At 38.1% G+C, this 20,574-nt stretch overlaps 1 protein-coding gene across 1 annotated transcript; it reads right to left on the reverse strand.

Moving 5' to 3' along the window:
- Nucleotides 1-18,528: 18,528 nt before the first annotated feature.
- Nucleotides 18,529-19,599, reverse strand: LOC149647913 (uncharacterized). Its single transcript, XM_089849359.1, has 3 exons — nt 19,506-19,599; nt 18,985-19,411; nt 18,529-18,871 (listed from the first exon to the last, which is right to left on the reverse strand). The coding sequence occupies exons 1-3, from the start codon at nt 19,597-19,599 to the stop codon at nt 18,529-18,531; spliced, it is 864 nt and encodes a 287-aa protein (XP_089705485.1).
- Nucleotides 19,600-20,574: the final 975 nt, after the last annotated feature.

Below are 20,574 nucleotides of genomic sequence, written 5' to 3' on the forward strand. Positions count from 1 at the left end.
ACTCTTAATTGAACGATAACTTTCAATGTCAATCTACCCGGGCGAAAGAAGGACGGAAATCGTCGTCTATACTCTGTAGTTCGGTTTCTCACGGTATGGTGGCGCACCTTCAAAAATTTCTATCGGTTCTCTGCCTATCTCTGATTGGCCAATTTAAAGCGATAGCTTGTTTCTGGGAGAGAAGGACGACTTGCACTAGCTAAAGGTACGAATACGTACTTCCCCTATTTACTTCTGGTAGTAGTTATTCTTAGTTATAGCCAAAGCTTTTATGGCCACGTGGGGCGAGTTTAGTAATCTCGCAAGCGTGGTTACATAAATGGCGAACTTGCCAGGACCGACGGGTCCTAGTTTATGTTAATTTTGATTTGGCTATGCTAAGCCTTAGTGTAATCGTGGTTAGTGATTATTAATTGTTAGAACTTAAGATAAGGTATTGACTTGCGGACTTGGACTACCCGTGACAGCACTATTGAGTTTGTAGGGAGCTCAAAACCTTTCTTTAAGCATTAATTCACTAAGATCACGATGTTCAACTCATACTCAACCTCTTCAAAAGCAAGTTTAATCACTTGGCTTATCTCAATGGGACACTCCCTAAAGAGAAGACACTACAGTCAGCAATCAACGCCTACAGAGGACGATCATGAGTCAAGCTCTTCAAAGGACGGTGGTCCGGACCACCCTCCTACGAAGACTTTCTCAACTACATCGTCTGATACGGCAGCTTCAGATCTGACTAGCCTCATCCAGGACGCGTAAGACGTATCTAACCTGGGAGGAAGAAAGCTAGGACGAGCCAACCGATGCCATAGTTCCTGCTTTCATCAATTTCCTTATAACTTTTAAATAATTAACCTAGTATGATAATTAACTGGAATCTTTTAATTATCTGTTACATTGTTTAAAGTTACTTATTATAATGTTATGGTTAAAGTAGCAGATTTATGTATTTAAATTTTGCCGATGAAGTCCAATTTTGTCGTCTGGGGGGATGTAACCTTCCGTAGTAATTAAGGGACCTCCTGGGTTTCTACTCCAGGGGTGTAAGGTTACATAGAGGATTAATACCCTGTGTTACCTCTGACCTTTCCCCGTACTATATAAGCGTCGACTGCTTATCCTATTAAGTCAGTCTTTCTTCACTACTAAGATGTAGTAGTTCGCTCGAGCGAAGGGCTTTGCCCTAGTATTGGACTTCATCGTAATTAGTAATTATTATTTAATATTTTAGTTGTAATAAATACAAGTCGGTATTTAGTTATCATTTAGTAATTTATAAAAGTATGAATTAAACTAAGGAACCGTAGTAGTTATTCTTAGTTATAGCCAAAGCTTTTATGGCCACGTGGGGCGAGTTTAGTAATCTCGCAAGCGTGGTTACAATATTGTGAAAAAAGCAGACGAGTTTTAAAAAAATTCTACAGTAGGTGTCTCTCAAGTCGTACGACCGAACCAAAAACCCCCAAACAGCCCCCCTTCTGTCCCGAGGTGAGGTACCCGCCGCCCGTGTTAGATGTATGCTATATTCCAATCCATTACAGTCTCATCCAAGGTTATATGGTGCTTGTAACTTTTAAAAGGTTATTGTCATGGCTAAGTTGACCGCCATTAGTTTTTTTTATTTTTTATAGCTTATTTTGACACGTTATCTCCCAAAAGTAATTAATGTAATGATAAAATGTTTTTGGGGAATAGAATTGTGGTCGAAAAGCCGAGATAAGTAAATTTTTGAAATTGATTACCAGTAAAATAAGTTATTTCAACGGAAAACGGTAATTTAGGTTCACTCGTAGAGGTAATATTTCGTTTTCCCAACTTGTATTAGTTTAATGAAACATGTTTAAATTTCTAAAAAGGTTTGTTTTACGAATAATTAGAATATTTTAGGAAAACCAATAAAAGGTCGCGGTATGCTTTACTAAAGAGATGGTCACTCAAAAGGTTAAGTTAACGCTCTTTTTATTTAAATCGGGAAAAAAATAATAATTAAGCTGTTAACACTACCGTGGTTGACTATGAAAAAATCTTAAGCATTTAATCCAACGCACAACGTAACACCATTCTAAAGATTTTAAGATTAATCCGCAAACTAGGCTTTTAAACCTTTAACTGGTTTTAAAACTAGAACATAAGAACAAAAAGTGTTAAAACCTAAACATACAAACCTAAAAAAACGTGTTATACTACTAGGCATATAATCGTGTAAACATGTCTTAATACTAAGCATTGTTTAGCATTATGGTAGAAAAACATGACATCTACCACATTAAACATGATTAAACGCTAGAGATGAGAAGAAATCAACATATTGTGAACCTAAACATAACATAAGGTGTTGCAAACCTAAGCTATTGAAACAGTGTTTTTAAACATGAAAAAAATCAACACATTGTGAACCTAAACATAACATAAGGTGTTGCAAACCTAAGCTATTGAAACAGTGTTTTTAATCATGAAAAAAAAATCTGTTTTTAAACATGATAAAAAATCTGTTACGTCTCTAGTTTCTTAACACTGTTTTCTGTGCACTATACGTTAAAAGGGAAGATTTGAAGTGACGTAACGTGCAGTTACTTTGAAGAACAGACACAATTTGTGAATCTTCGAGGAATTCCATTTCCTTTCGAGGCGTATTTAGTTTGCATCATTCAAGTTAAATAATAGAAGATAATTTCTGTTATAACAACGACTGCTGTTCCTGACAAGAACATGAAGAGAAAGTAGAAAGGAACGCAGACGCTACTCAGGTCCAAATCATTCACGCTTTTCAACGGTTTTTCCCACTTAAGCTGTTCAATCCTGTAGTCGAGCTCAAAGTTCAGAAATTTGAAAACTTTCGTTTCGAAAATGGGTGCCATACTGCAATAGAACATTCGTCAAACCAACTTATATTTTTACGATAAATTCTTACAGACCTCAGTTGGACGGACTCGTGCAGTTGGGGACTGCTTCTCACCCAAGAGGTGTTGAACATGGTGTGTACGTAGTCGAACACGACGTCTTCTTGCGAAAAGTAAAGTCCTCCTTTGCTCTTGATTAACTTTACGAAATTTTTAATGTCCTTTTCGAAACTGTTTACGCCCCTGTTCATACTTAAATGTGGTAGCATGCTAAGCAGCATTTCGACCGTTACTATCATAGCTTTTTTTCCGGAATTAACGGGTTCGAAATTTTTCTTCAAAGTAATTCCAGTTTCTTCATATACTTTCGGCTTATCGAATGCGCCAAGCCACTCTTTAACAGCCGGGTCCTGGGCTGCCTGTAGACACGCAACAATGATGTCAGAAGAATTGGTAAACTTAACATACAGATGGATATTCACCAAAACTCGGAGGTGGTCGTATGTTTCCGGCAACATTGTAGGTGCAATTCCCGATTTGATCAACTCCGAGAGAGTGTCGATGCAATTGTAACTTTCCGTCGTGAACTCCGTCCGCAAATAACAACCCAAGTAGAACAGAATGAAAGTCACTCCGATCATCCACGACGAAGCCAGCAGACGACAAGTAATGTGAGGCAAAACGGAGGGAATCGCTGTAGGAAATAAAATTATCTAGTTCGCTTTACCATGAGTGACTAAAGCGCCAGCCATATTTCTGGATCGGGACATTTTATTTGTTTATTATGTCCCTCATAGAAAACTGGTTCGCTTGAGGGTCAATTGTTATCAACTGTTAGGGGTGCGCCTAATCGCTTACGTTCAGCACAGAAGAGCGACACGTTCTCCCAAACATTTTCCAGGGTTTCTCGGGCCATTTTCTTGACAACTTTCCTGCTGGGTACCGATTCGTATTTGTTGGTTACGATGGAGTGAACGACGAGCAAAAGTGAGAGAAGCACCAAAGTGAACACAATTAAAATCACCACCTAATTGAACGGAGAATAGGAAAAGAAAATTATTTGGTTGTGAAAGGAATGTTAATTTAGCGAAATTTACTGGCGTGTCCATGTTTAAGAAGGACAAAGAAGTGGACGTGACTCTCTTCGGAACAGCCGAAAGGATAATCGTGTTGGTCGTTCCGTAGGGAAAAGACGGAGTAAAATATTCCAGTCGTTTATCGAAAATTGAGCGTGGCGTACACTGTAAAAAATAACCGTACTGTCTAGTACCTTTAAAGGTATTTTTCGATGCATCCCCAGACGTACCTATAAAGGTACTACAAAATACCGTTGTGTAAAGGTACTCTGTAATACCTCTTGAAGAAGGTACTTTTGAGGACTACAAGGTATTTTGTGAACCCGTAATGGGTATCATTTAAACCTCAACAAAGGTCGGAATAAAACTTTAAAATTGTGAAAGGTACTCCTTAGTACCGAAAGGGGTACCTGTTAACACCCAAAAAGGTTCGAAAATATACTTTTAAAGGTATTTTGTGCTACCGAATTAGGTGTCAAATAAAACCCACAAAAAGGTCTAAATTTTTACTTTCGCGCCGTCTAAAATATTTGCGGCACATTTGAAACTGGTAAACTTTTCCCCGAGCTTGAATCATATTTCAGACAAGGTAAGCAATACACCACTTCGAAGTATAAGAGACGGAAAGACACGAGAGTAAAATTTTCCTTCCATCTCAACTTTTAGTGTCTGTGTTGTGGGCTACCGGGATGAGGGTACCATTTTGCCTTCCATCTCGCCTTTAAGTGTCTGCGCCGTAGGCTTGCGGGATCGTGAGAGTTCGCATAGTAAGCAAGGGATCAACCACTCTAGATTTCCCGATACTAAATTTTGCTTTCCTTGTTAAGGAAGGTGTGATACTGTTAAAGTGTGAAGATAATTCAGGGTCACATATACATGGATATTTTCTGAATGGCGACTGAAGGCGTAAGCTCGGATTCAAACCTTTATATTAATTATGTATGCCTTATATCATAATTGTATTGCCTTTAAATGATGTAACGTATGCAAGTGTACATAGCTGTCAAAGAAAATACTTAATATTAATTATATGTAATTAAGTATTTAAGAAAAACCACTAGCTAGGAAACTTGAGATTGAAATTGCAATCTCGGGTAGAAAACCACTACCCTATTGAACCCTACCGAACCTATTCTTTATCTTTATTAATAATATTCCAATAGAGATTTCTTCTACGCTGCCATTACTAGTGCTACTGGCGAAGTAAACAGTTAGTGTTAGAGAATTTGGGCTTGAAGTATTATATCATGTATTTTACTTTAGTCGTGTTAGTTATAATCAGCACGCCGGAGCTAAAAAATCCCTCTAAAGGAGAATGTTAAGTCCTTTTCTACTTCCAGGGTACGATAACATAACTTCAGAAGCGCTGAAACTCTAAAAGGTTTCATTATATACCTTATATTTCCAAAGTACCTCTTTCGGAATCATTTAATACCCGCACTGTGGGACAACTAATAGAATACGTTCATGGCTACTAAAAAGGTCGCGGAGGTGTTTTATAGTACCTTCAAAATACCTTTATTTTTAACAGTGTATCCAACGTGAAGATATGAAATTTCTAAAACCATCGTAAGGATTAAGTATTTATACTTCTTAATTACGTAATTAACTATAAGCGCTTTAATCACTTACAGTGAACAAGTGTAGCATAGATTCGGTATATAATGAATTTAAGTAAGGAATTGGAACATGAGTCCACTTGACTCTGTAAATAGAGCGACAAAATGAATTAAAATATGACCTTAATGTATTCTTAATAGTTTTCATAAACTGAATGATATTCGTTTCTGAGGGATAATTAAGATAACATATAAGGAATTTTTTATATATTTTTGTCTCAAATCACAACCAAACGGTTTAACCCCCTCGGTTCGATTACATTAGAGCTTTCCACATTTCGCAGATAGATTTCGTCAAAAGAGCGAGCGAGCGAGCGAAGATTAATTCATCGCGTTAAGGCGATTCTTTCTCGCTCGCCCCAATTAATAGTTGTCTAATAGTTTGAAATAAGAAATTTACTTCATGTTCAGGGATCGTTTTAAATACTGCCGCATCATTTCGTTCTCGACTCTTTTATTTATGCTATAATGAAATTCCTGAAAATAAATAAAGGTTCAAATGTTCAAGAAAATGGATTTTAATTCCGAGACTCTGGGCAATCTCGCTTCAACAATGAGAATGAATAATTATAAACTCACTGCAAGTGTCCCGTAGTTAATTTCGGTCTCATTGGTGAACCTATTATAAACCACGCATTTGTGAAAATCAAGGATAAATAACATTTACGATTTGAAAATTCAAATTCTATACCTGTATTTGAAATATCGATTATTTCCCAGAAATTCCATTTCGTTCAGCGCCATTTTTGGCTCCACTTAAACCATAACGTGTAAAATCCGAAATTCGAATTACGACAATCCTATTATCGCAAATCTCTCAAATGTTCAAGGCATAACAATTTTGTTAAATTTTAAGAAAATTTGCTACGCTCCTTCGAGTACCTTTTTACGTTTAAGTATGTCAAGCTTCGTGCCGAACAGAGATTGCATAATGAATATAAAAAATCATTTTAATAGCTAATTTTGATAACCAAACACTTCTGCTAATGTTTCTGTTGCCAGGGTAACTGAAATGGAAATGATGAATAATGCATTTTTCTAATCAATATTTTTAATTAAAAATAAAATCCAGACTAAAAGAGTTGTGCTTTTAAAGTTTAAAACATGGAAGGGAATGGGTTTTGTAGGGGAATTTTACCCTTTCTAAGACTGCATTCTGCTATGTACAGACTCTCGTTACATGTATTTTTAAAATGTTACGTTTGGTCGGGTATTCATCAAGAATTTTCAAAGGGAGAAGTACCTCCCTTAGATAAGGCCTGATGACGGCTCTAATGTATAAGGAAGGTTTTTTGATTGGATGTGACTTTTTTGGTATTATGTTTAGTGTTTTGAAATTTTTCCACTGAACTAAATTCCAAGCCCTTAATATGTGGTTAAGATTTTAAGGAGATCTTTAAAATAGATTATTTTATAAACCATGAAGTTGCTTAATCGCAGATTTTGACGAAAAACTGGAAAGTCGCCATAGAAATAACATGGGAAATTTTCCAAACTTACCCATTTTGAAACTACCCCTACAGATTAACAATACGTTTGTTTGATTTGAAAATGATCTTGAATTAAAGCCTCATTTTTAGAGTTGGCGCCAATTTTGCTTTCATTAGGAACAATTAAGTTTAAGTATTGTTTTTAATAGTTTTAATTACATACTCCGACTTGCGTTGTTTTACCCAAAATGAAATACCGTTGAACTTACGATGTTTTATCATTGGTTAGGTCATGTTTAAAGCCACTCTTGGACTTACGTTTTATTACAACAAATCATAGCACGAATTAAACAAGATGGTCGAGCCCATAATTAAGGCACATCGTTTACGCACTCTCGCTATCCCCACTGCAATAAATGTACTTCTAGTGAAATATCCCCTAATATACCGGTCAGGGGGAATAATTTTTCAATGGATGCTTGGCAACGTGAATCACATATTGCCAACGCCCGTTACTAATTTAATTCCTAATACTACTACTACCACTACTACTACTCAGGTAAAACTATTAATCCCACCGATACTTTGTAGCGAAGAAGAAACCAAAAAATTTCCAAAGCGCGCTTCAATAAAATCCTCCCCAGCTCGGACCGGTTCTATATCCCTCCCATACTCACGAGTCACTAAGCACAGCTCGGACCGCTCCTAGATACTTTAGTTCTATCTCCTACTATCTCTGCAATTCTCTTTCAACAAGCGACTGTCGAGGAAGCAGTATAGTATCAGGTTGGCATGCCGTTGGCATGCCGTAAGTCCCGGGTTCGAATCCCGGTGGTGGTGGAGACGAAAATAAATATTATAAATATAAAAATCGTTGACCAAAAAATTATGGAGCCGGCGCCAACTAGAAGTGATTTTACGAAGTACAATTTTAAAATAACGAACGAAACACCATCATCTTCTACACGCTAGGTCAAACTAATAGCCCATCGTACATACGATGTGGCTAAAAATAGAGACTACCGCCGTATAGAACCTTACGATTCATGGACATATCACTGTAGCCTTCAGTAAGGCAACTCGATTTTAACTACTTTTAAGTCATAAAATTTCACGAGGGTGGGGGTATAAGCTCGCTGATGACGTAAAAATTGAAGCAAACTTTCTTCTTCTCGGCGCGTCCCCCGTGAATATATCTCAAATTGTACGTCACAAACGCGCGTGTCACTGAATTTGCCTCAAATTTCTACGTCACAAACCAGTTTGCGCCATTTCAGACGAAGAATAAAGATGGAATTCATAAACGGCGGACGAAAGGCTATTTAGTACAGGCGAAGGTAGGGCGTCGTGCGCAAGACGCCCTCTGTTTCGCCTTCACTAAATCGCCTTGCGTCTGTTGATTATGCATTCCACCTTTAATGTAGTGCGTGTTTTAATGTTAGTATAGTAAGTTTCAATACTAAATCCATGCTTCCGCCGACTTAAACTAGTTAATAGTATGTAGGTAACGTAGGACACGGCAATTTGCCGGTTTAAAGGCCATTATTAAGCTTCGCGAAATTATGGTTCTCTAATTCTGAGAGAGTGGTTGCTCTCTTAGGTAAGACTTCACACTGCGTTTAATGTATAAGGGTGGTTTTTTGATTGGGTGTAACTTTTTTCGTATTATGGATACCGTTTTGAAAAAAATCCACTGAACTAAAATCCGGACCTTTAATATGTGGTTAAAATTTCAAAGAGATCCTTCCAATAGTTTTTCTTGTAGAAAATAAAGTTGCTAAGAGTGGTTTTCATTTCCCTAAAATTATTCCGTCATTTTGGCAAAAAAAGGGACATTTTCCCATAGGAATAACATGGGAAATGTTTGCTGTGATAGCGAAACTTTATCGACCATTTTATGAAGACTATATGTTCGATAGGTCTGAAAACGGTTTTAAATAAAGGGTATAAAGCTTTTTTGGTGCCTTCCGAAGTTATATTGAAAACAATTAGTATTAAGTATTACTTTTTGTACTTTTAAGTACATAATTAAACTTACGACCTTTTTTATTCTGTTGGACTTACGTGGTTTCATCCTGGCTAAAATCATAGAGAAACGTACTGTTGGATTACGCTGTTTTACCGCTAATAGAGCGAAGTTTTTGTTTAGACAACGCGTCGTCCGCTCTGCCTATGTTCGAGCTTAAGGCGATTTTGTTCACTTTTCATATAAAAGAAGGGGTTAATTAGTCCTAATTATATTTTATTCTCGTAAGTTAAACTTTATTATAATTTAATTCAAAAGAATTTAAAGTTAGGATTTAGCCCATAATTTTTAAATTCACTGATTTTACTAAGCCTTGGTCAAAAGTTCAAGCCAGGCTGATTGTAGACTAGGGACCAATTGGCCGTGTTGCGTTCGTTTTAAGGTGTTTCACCTGGTGCCATCGGCCAACGATCGCCGCTAATTAGGTAATTTATTTAAATTAAATCAATTTTTGTTGTTTAAAGTAGATTAATGCAAACTACGCACAAGGGTTCGTTCCCTAGTTTCTCGACTGGTGCTACCAGCCAACGGTTAACGCTACGAAGATGCGTTTTTTACAGGTAAAATAAATGATAGATTCAATCATACTATCACTAAACCCTGTCACCAATCATTTGTACTTGGTAACAATTGAATTACTAATAATTTTGCGCCCATTCTAACGTTACCTAAGAAAATAATAAACAATGGCCAGATTGCTAACGATAAACGCTGCAGAGATTATATCTGGTGCAACCGGTCAGCGGTAACCACTGCGTAGATCATTTTGTTTGTTTAAATTAATGGTAATATAATTGAATAATTAAATCACACGATCACTAAACCCTGTCAGTAAAACAACCAATGTTTTTTATCCCGGCTCTTGCAATAATTTTTATTAGGTAACAGTTACGTTTTTAATTACTTTTTATAACCGCTATTTAGAATAAACATTTTTGTTAAAATTAGATACATTTTTGATGATTAAAGTTGATTAATTCAAACTAAGCAGAACGGTTCATTCCCTGGTTTCTAGACAACGGTTACCGCTACGAAGATACGTTTTTTGCTAGCAAAATAAATGATATATCCAATCACACTATCACTAATTCCTGTCATCAAATCAATATTTTTAATTCATTCTCTTCCAAACACGAAATTGCAAATTAAAGGGATGTACAGTGTGTTAATTAATTAATATAAAGGACATCGCACTTTTTCTATGAAAAATGGCTTTCTACGGATTTTTTTAAAATTTAAGTATGTTATTAAGCTTTGTCAGCTGATCAAAAGTTTCCGTGGGCGTTTTTCCCTAGCTACCATAGTTTGATCAGTAATTGAAGTTGAAGTTGGACAATTACTTAGTGTAGTCTTTTACAGGCTATAACATTATTTTCGCTACCCTTTATTTTGCTATGATGAACAACATTCTCTGTGTGAGTATAGGTATGTAGATAGAACGTTTGCCTGGTGATAGGTTTACCTCGGTTCGAATCCAGATCATGGCACGATTTTTTTTTTCACGATACTATCTGCAATGACAGTGACAACTCAAGTAGATAGCATAACAGTATTTATTTATTAAACTATGATTAATTCATTACTAGAGGACTAAGACAAGAGAGAGGCTGAAAGTTGAACAAGATAAAATATACATAATGCGAGTAGGCCAAAAAGCTATACCACTTAAAGTTCTTTGTTTGTAACATGCAGTTTAACCCGGTTAGATCTATTAGGCTATTGGCGAATACAGCAGTAATGGTGAACTTGCTCATGCTTACACTTTTGCCTGAATGGAATTGTCGCACTAAACCGCTATCGCTCCGTGTTCATCCTTATTGGCAGCGTCTAGGACAGCTCTTAATAGATTGTCCGTGGGATATTTCACAGTTTCTTGGTGGCGGGCATATCCAAAATAGCATAAAACACTTGCAACGTGGGCGCAGACTCCCAGTGTGCGAGCACCTGCCTTGCAAGTGCAATACGTTTGGAGGATTGGTTCTGGTTGCGGACCTTCTATTAGTTGCGGCTGTTGTTGTTCAGTGTAGGATATATATAATGTATGCTTCACAGCTTCTGCGGCACAAATGTTTCCATCAAGCTCGTCCGAATTATTGACACAGCTAAACTTACTGCCTGACGAGACGAATAAGTCATTTCGGCTTTTAGAAAATCATCAGAAAGCCCTTGCCGAAGTTTCATGAAAAACGTCATCATGTCTTTTTTGGTTGGCAAACGTCTGTTACCGTACATTTCAACCGGTCCGCAAGATCTGAATACTACCCCGAACTGATCTTTGGTTAATGATGTTAATGCCTTAAAATCATTTTCTGAGAAGTTATCTTCGTCGTTGTATTTGTCCCTCTGAGAACGCATTGTCGCTTCTCTGAGTGCTTCAAACCAATCAGAAACCTCCCTGCCCAACAGTTTAACGCCACGTTTCACATAATTATGATTTTCCACAAACTGTAGCTGCAGGCAACCTAGATTCGTTAAATGCCGAGCACAGCATCTAGAACCAGTAGGAATATATTTGTCGGTCTTTACGTAAAAATCGCACCTCATCAGCAGAGAGGATCTGGTGCCACAGATTTCATGGCATACAAAACATAGGCGTGTAGACCTTTGAACTAACACTTTAAGTATTATTGCCGAAGGGTCATTTTCATCAGCCATAAATGTGACAATTGTCCTATCACAGTTAATACAAAGGCGGTCATCGTCATTGGGATCTCGTACATTGTGCAAACGTGCATCACGATGATCTCTGGCCAACTCGAATCGACGCTGAACAATATTTTCGTCGGCGTTTATACCATTAACTCGGCGGTTAGCGTGTCTTAGATTGCATACAAAGCAATTAACCATTTTGTCTGTTGCCAAGTAGAAACTTCAACAAAAGTTATGAATAAAGGTACTTCGTTACTGCAATATAACATAAAAAACTAACTTTATGGCCATTTTTTTACCTATTCCATACCTATAAACTAACGCGTAAATAAAAAAATAATGTTCTTTAGCATACAATAACATCAATTGTTTGCTCTGTCATTTTAAATATATAAAGAATTCCGATTTATGCCTTGAATACCTTATTTTGAGATCTAAGACTTGTCACCTTATTTTGAGATCTAAGACTTGTTACCTTATTTTGAAATATAAGACTTGTTAATCTTCATTTTTAGGCCCTGATGTGTTCACGTAGAGGTTAAAGAATTAAAGTTTGTATACTCTAACAATTAACTTTATTATTACTTTATAAGTTCTAGAAGTAGTGCTTCGCGTTTACATTGGACGTGATATTTTATACAGTTAAAAGAAAATATGACCATTACATAATCTGCAGGATTACCGGAACGAGAGTGCCTATAGTTTACTACCAACATCTATTTATATTTAGTTATTGTATGCTAAAGAACATTATTTTTTATTTACGCGTTAGTTTATAGGTATGGAATAGGTCAAAAAATGGCCATAAAGTTAGTTTTTTATGTTATATTGCAGTAACGAAGTACCTTTATTCATAACTTTTGTTGAAGTTTCTACTTGGCAACAGACAAAATGGTTAATTGCTTTGTATGCAATCTCAGAAACGCTAACCGCCGAGTTAATGGTATAAACGCCGACGAAAATATTGTTCAGCGTCGATTCGAGCTGGCCAGAGATCATCGTGATGCACGTTTGCACAATGTGCGAGATCCCAATGACGATAACCGCCTTTGTATTAACTGTGATAGGAGAATTGTCACAATTATGGCTGATGAAAATGACCCTTCGGCAATAATACTTAAAGTGTTAGTTCAAAGGTCTACACGCCTATGTTTTGTATGCCATGAAATCTGTGGCACCAGATCCTCTCTGCTGATGAGGTGCGATTTTTACGTAAAGACCGACAAATATATTCCTACTGGTTCTAGATGCTGTGCTCGGCATTTAACGAATCTAGGTTGCCTGCAGCTACAGTTTGTGGAAAATCATAATTATGTGAAACGTGGCGTTAAACTGTTGGGCAGGGAGGTTTCTGATTGGTTTGAAGCACTCAGAGAAGCTACAATGCGTTCTCAGAGGGACAAATACAACGACGAAGATAACTTCTCAGAAAATGATTTTAAGGCATTAATATCAATAACCAAAGATCAGTTCGGGGTAGTATTCAGATCTTGTGGACCGGTTGAAATGTACGGTAACAGACGTTTGCCAACCAAAAAAGACATGATGATGTTTTTCATGAAACTTCGGCAAGGGCTTTCTGACGATTTTCTAAAAGCCGAAATGATTTATTCGTCTCGTCAGGCAGTAAGTTTAGCTGTGTCAATAATTCGGACGAGCTTGATGGAAACATTTGTGACGCAGAACCTTGGTGTCGATTCTATGGAAGCTAGAAACCGTGACGCATTTATTCAAGCACATTTCATCGATTTTGCTAACCGCTTGTACAATCCAAACCCCGAAGAACGGGTGGCAATTCTGTACCCTGATTGTACCTACCTTAAAGCTCCGAAGAGTTCCCATTTCCGAGTAGCAAGGCAATCATACTCTATGCATAAAAAATACACGTTGCTCAAGGCTGGACTCGTTGTAGCCCCCGATGGCTACATCTTGGATGTACATGGTCCATATTTTTCAGACACAACGATGCAGCGATCCTAATGCACGACATGAACCCTGATATAGAAAGGGATAGGTGTGCTATTCGTGAATGGCTCCGTGAAAACGACATTTTTGTTGTTGACAGAGGGTATAGAGATGCTCTCCATTTCCTGGATGGGTTGGGATTAAACCATGAAATGCCAGCTTTGTTGCCAAGGGGTCAACGGCAGTTCACGACATTAGAGGCAAATCAATCGAGAAAAATCACCAAAACCCGTTGGATTGTGGAGAGTCGGAACGGACACCTAAAGAGCATTTTCAAAATGTTTCGGGACATGATTCCAATGCAGCACTGAGAACGTCTTGGTGATTTCTTAAGGATTGCTTGCGCTATAATTAACAGATTTCATCCACCAATACTCATGCAAGGTGCCGATGATGACCTAGCGCGTAGAATGCTTGAACTAGCACAGCGACCAAATACGTTACAAGAACGGGTGATAAACGAAAGACTCCACTTGCGACAGGGGAACGGTCGTTGGATTCCAATGGATGAAAATCAGTTAGAGGGATTTCCGGTTTTACCCTTGGAATACATTCGAGATAAAACATTTGGCACATACCAGGTAAAACTAGCTCCTTCATATATTCAGGATCGTACTCAGCGAGATATCACCAACGAGTTTCATTTAGAAACACAAGAGTTTGAAGCTGGATTGATACGCGGAAAAATATATTCACGTTTCACACAAGCTGTGAAGCATACATTATATATATCCTACACTGAACAACAACAGCCGCAACTAATAGAAGGTCCGCAACCAGAACCAATCCTCCAAACGTATTGCACTTGCAAGGCAGGTGCTCGCACACTGGGAGTCTGCGCCCACGTTGTAAGTGTTATGCTATTTTGGATATGCCCGCCACCAAGAAACTGTGAAATATCCCACGGACAATCTATTAAGAGCTGTCCTAGACGCTGCCAATAAGGATGAACACGGAGCGATAGCGGTTTAGTGCGACAATTCCATTCAGGCAAAAGTGTAAGCATGAGCAAGTTCACCATTACTGCTGTATTCGCCAATAGCCTAATAGATCTAACCGGGTTAAACTGCATGTTACAAACAAAGAACCTTAAGTGGTATAGCTTTTTGGCCTACTCGCATTATGTATATTTTATCTTGTTCAACTTTCAGCCTCTCTCTTGTCTTAGTCCTCTAGTAATGAATTAATCATAGTTTAATAAATAAATACTGTTATGCTATCTACTTGAGTTGTCACTGTCATTGCAGATAGTATCGTGAAAAAAAAATCGTGCCATGATCTGGATTCGAACCGAGGTAAACCTATCACCAGGCAAACGTTCTATCTACATACCTATACTCACACAGAGAATGTTGTTCATCATAGCAAAATAAAGGGTAGCGAAAATAATGTTATAGCCTGTAAAAGACTACACTAAGTAATTGTCCAACTTCAACTTCAATTACTGATCAAACTATGGTAGCTAGGGAAAAACGCCCACGGAAACTTTTGATCAGCTGACAAAGCTTAATAACATACTTAAATTTTAAAAAAATCCGTAGAAAGCCATTTTTCATAGAAAAAGTGCGATGTCCTTTTGGATAAATATGTAACACACTATCATTATTAAATTTCTGAAGAGAGGAAAAAAAGGTTTAAATTAATTTTTTTAAATTTAAAAAGCAAATTTGGCTCAGAAAAAAACCCAGCGGCAGAAGCCTGTCTTATAAAATGTTCATAAGATTATTCGTTCAAGAATGTCTAGCATTAAGTCGCATAGAAGTAATGAATACTTCACCTAAGTCAGCTGACTTGGCCAGGCAGGGCATAGCCCACTCGATTCATGCTCACGGACGCTGCTCTGCCCTCTGCATCTTGCGTCGTGTTACGCGTGATCGAGTGGGCTATGGGCAGGGTAAACAAATACGGGGCTGCCAGGCTGTCTCTTACACAACAATGATGGCCATTATCCTTTAACGGACAAATTAAAGTTTTAAACTAGCAGCTGGTATTTCTACTTTTGCATAGCGTTTGCAGATATGCGCTACATATTTCTGCCAGGCTAAACAGTTAACAGTTAACAAACAGAAAATGAAAAAACGGCAGTCAATTTGCAGTTCTAGAAATGCTGTGAATTTTTCCCGTTTTTTGAGATGCAGAAAATGTAGCCTTAATGTATACATATTACAGCGTGGTAGCGATAAAAAAGCGTGTATGCAAATGAATTACAGCTTAATATTTTTGTAAGGGATGAGTACAAGTTGGGAATCCAAAATAAACCTCTCCAAGTCGAGACGGAATTTAGAGGCTATTTTTAAATATTTAAATAAATATAATTGATATTTATAAATTTACCTTAATTCTAGTTAAATCGTTTTAAGAAACTTTATACCTATAATCATTTTAAACATAGCTATTGTTGATGTTTGATTTCAAGCGTAAGCCTCTTTAGCAATTTTTGGAAAGTTGGTATATAAGGCGACTGATAACCAATAATAAGTTGGAAAAAACGGAATTGCGTAAATCTTTGGTGGAAGCCTTGCTATTTGGAACCTATTCTTTCTCGTAGCCTTAGGCGATCGTCGCATACACCTCAACCCTAACGACGATAGTTTAGAAGAAACCAATGTATCTCTCTACGAACACGCTTGCTCCGATTTGTTAACTGCGAACGCGGTGACAGGCACACAAAAAGACACGTACAGTGTTATACCTCTCCGTGACGACATCGTCACTCAGAGAGGTAAAAATTTATTAATCTTACAAATTGAAAATCCAAAATTTCAGCACTACAAAGTATCTGAAACGCGCCTGCAATTACCCTGTTAAGTATCTGAAACGCGCCTGCAATGACCCTGCAAAGTATCTGAAACGCGCCTCCAATTATCCTAAAAATATCTGAAAAGCACCTTTAGTTATCCTACAAAGTATCTGAAACGCGCCTGTAATTATCCTACAAAGTATATGAAAAGCGCCTGCAATTATCCTACAAAGTATCTGAAAAGCACCTGCCATTATCCTAAAAAGTATCTGAAACGCGCCAGCAATGATCCTGAAAAGTATCAGAAACGCGCCTGCAATGATCCTAAAAAGTATCTGAAATGCGACTGCAATAATCCTAAAAATTATCAGAAACGCGCAAGTAATGATCGTGAAGTGTATCTGAAACGCGCCTGCAATGATCCTAAAAAGTATCTGAAAAGCACCTGCAATTATTGTACAAATTAAAGTATCTGAAACGCGCCAGTAATGATCCTGAAAAGTATCTGAAACGCGCCTGCAATGACCCTGCAAAGTATCTGATACGAGCCTGCAATTATTCTAAAAATATCTGAAAAGCACCTGCAATTATCCTACAAAGTACCTGAAACGCGCCTGTAATTATCCTACAAAGTATATGAAAAGCGCCTGCAATGACCCCAAGAAGTATCTGAAAAGCACCTGCAATTATTGTACAAATTAAAGTATCTGAAACGCGCCTGTATTGGTCCTTAAAAGTATCGGAAACGCGCCTGTATTGGTCCTTAAAAGTATCGGAAACGCGCCTGTATTGGTCCTTAAAAGTATCTGAAATGCGCCAGCAATGATCCTAAAAATTATCTGAAAAGCACCTGCCCTTATTCTAAAAAGTATCTGAAACGAGCCTGCAATGATCCTGAAAAGTATCTGAAACGCGCCTGCAATGATCCTAAACAGTATCTGAAAAGCACCTGCAATTATTGTACAAATTAAAGTATCTGGAACGCGCCTGTAACGGTCCTTAAAAGTTTCTGAAACGCGCCTGTAATGGTCCTTAAAAGTATCTGAAACGCGCCTGCACTTTTCCTACAAAGTATATGAAAAGCGCCTGCATTTATCCTGCAAAGTATCTGACATGCGCCTGCAACAATCCTAAAAATTATCTGACATGCGCCTGCAACTATCCTAAAAATTATCTGAAAAGCACCTGCAATTATCCTACAATGTATCTGAAACGCGCCTGTAATTATTGTACAAAGTATCTGAAACGCGCCTGTAATTATTGTACATAGTATCTGAAAGGCGCCTGCAATGATCCTGAAATGTATCTGAAACGCGCCTGCAATTTTCCTACAAAGTATATGAAACGCGCCTGCAACTATCCTACAAAGTATCTGAAACGCGCCTGCAATGATCCTACAAAGTATCTGAAACGCGCCTGCAATGATCCTACAAAGTATCTGAAACGCGGCTGCAATTATCCTACAAATTATCTGAAACGCGCCTGTGATGGTCCTGAAAAGTATATGAAACGCGCCTGCAATTATCCTAAAAAGTATCCGAAACACGCCTGCAATTATCCTACAAACTTAGCAATTTCCGACTGAAACATGCATACAAAATATCTGGAAGGTACCTGTAATGAGCCTACAAACATCCTGATTTCTTACGGGAGTTACTATTTCCCCTTTGTTTTCTAGCTGTAAGGTAGCTATTTTATGACTCTAGAGTAGCTCACTTTTGTATACTGCTGTACTGAGTTTTCCAACGGAAGATATTTTTTCTGCAAAACGTCTAAAATGTTCTGCATTGCTCTTTGGAATGCATCTTAATTTTGTCTGAAGTTGAACCTTTTTCAGGTTTATTCCAGTATTATTTCAGAATATGCCAGTTTAATTGCAATATATTGCAGGTTCTAAAAAAATCTACTTAACAGCAAAATGCAGCCGTTAATTTTTGTACGGGTGAGGTATTCCAAAAGTTTATGCTTGAAAATTGCAACTGAAGTAGCCGACACAACATCCTCAGGCAAGTTATTCCAGGGAATGATTACCCTACGGAAAAATGAGTACTTCGCAGCATCACATCGAGAGTGGGGAAGGTGTAATTTAAGGATGGGCCCTCGTGTTTTAATAATTGACGCCGTATAGGAAAAATACGTTTGGTCCGGGCAGCGTAGTATATAAAATAATAAAACCAAGTCTAGGTAAAGTCGACGGTCTTTGAGAGTTTGAGAGATTGCCAGTTTAGGGACCTCAGTCTGTCTTCTCGCCTAAAGGCTTTCAGCACATACGGGATCTTTGAAGCCCGGGCTTGAACATCCTCCAGGAGGGTTATGTCCCGAACACGATAGGGGTTCCATAGGCAAGAGGCTGATTCCAGTAATGGTCGAATAAAGGTCAAAGTAGTTAGGGACTGGCCAGAAAGGTTATGTTTAATAACGGCCAAGAGGCAATTAGCACGCGTCACCGTGCGAGAGACATGGGATTGTTGGTCAAGGTTAGCCGTTATAATTGTACCCAAGTCGCGGTGTTCGGTAACACGTCTGATGTTTCGCCCACAAGAAAATAAGGGGATGGCGAGGTAGGCTGAATTTTCTTTGTTTGGATACTCTGAACAACCGATTTTGAATCATTGAATGAAAGTGAGTTTGCATACGACCAAGCCTCAAGAGTCTTCAAATCATCCTGGAGAGTTTTAACGTCGGAATTAGAATTGATGACGCGGAATAGTTTAAGATCATCAGCAAACAAACGACATTCAGATTGTAGCCGTTCTGGTACGTCGTTAATGTATACCAAGAATAAAAGAGGACCCAAAACGCTTCCCTGTGGTACGCCACTATAGACTGGTAACGGGTCACTTAACGTCTGATCGACACGAACCATCTGCATACGATTTTGCGAAAACGCCGATATCCATTGTAGTACGTTATTGTTACCTCCATACATCTTGAGTTTGGACAGAAGACGGGGGTGCGGGACCGTGTCAAAGGCCTTGGGCACATAAAGGTACAGGACATCGACGCGCTTCTTATTTTCATAGGCATCCATCCATAGGTGAAGTGAAGAAAGCATATTGGTAACTGTAGATTTATTGTGTAGAAACCCGTGTTGGTAAGGGGAAAGAAATGGCTTCAGGTGAGTTGTTAGAGCAAATTTGATACACTTTTCCAGTACTTTGCATATAGTGGACGTGAGGCTTATTGGACGATAGTTTTTGTAAAGCTTTAATCCTTCCTTCACTGGGATGTCCTAATCGTTTATGCCACATGTCATTTTCGGATCGTTTCTTATATCATGATTCTCCTCCTTCACTACATATGCATCAGAGATATATAAGTTTTCATCGGTTAGGTGTGCTCCCATAAAGTATTTCCCCTTGGTGTCATCTTGACTAATCCATTCTGAACTATTGTTTTGAATCCTTGATTGTCAAATCTCCTGACTGATATTAAATTGCGACTATATCCTGGTACATATATAACGTCTTTCAGAATAGTTCTTTCTTCTCCATCCTAATGAGTAATTCTATATCTCCTACTCCTACAGCTTTCGTACCCCCTTCTGCTATCTCTACCGCTGATTCCTTATCCTTATATGTTATAAACCAATCTTTCGTGTGGCAAAAATTATGTGTTGCCCCGGTATCAGAAATCCACGCCTCTTGGTCTTTGATAGCTAGCAATGCTGAGGCGAAAAATGCTCTGAGCCTATCTCGTGTATGTCAATTTTGTTTCTGACTGCCTTGTTTTGGTATATCATTTTCCCAACAGTCTCTAGCGTAATGTCCTATTTTCCCGCATTTGTAACAACTATTATTTGGTTGATTATGTATTTGTCTTTCTTGCTTACGAGGCTTTGATTGGTGTCTTTGATATTGAGTTTTATTTTTATTAAATGATCTCCCACAATATGCGGAGGTAAAGCCTGATGAATTTTTATCTTCCTCTTGACCTTCGCGCCTATGCCTATCATATTCTGCGATTAATAATTCTTTAACATATGCTGGGGTAAAATCCGAATCCTTCCAATGATAAGCTAATTGATCCATTGGACGATATTCCTTCGGGAATTTATGCAGCCTCTGAATAGCTATCTCTTTTGGTGCTAGCGTCATGCCTGCTTCCTCTAATTCCTCTGCTATACTCGTTAACCGTGCCGTATACCCTTCCATTGATTCAATACCGTCATATTGACAACTTATAAATTCTGATCTTAAATCCGCTATCCTGGCCTTTGATTTGGG

The sequence above is a fragment of the Phalangium opilio genome, unplaced genomic scaffold (genome assembly GCF_054372755.1).
Source record: "Phalangium opilio isolate 3A_F unplaced genomic scaffold, DU_Popi_V2 ptg000088l_1, whole genome shotgun sequence".
NCBI classification, from domain to species: Eukaryota; Metazoa; Arthropoda; class Arachnida; order Opiliones; family Phalangiidae; genus Phalangium; species Phalangium opilio.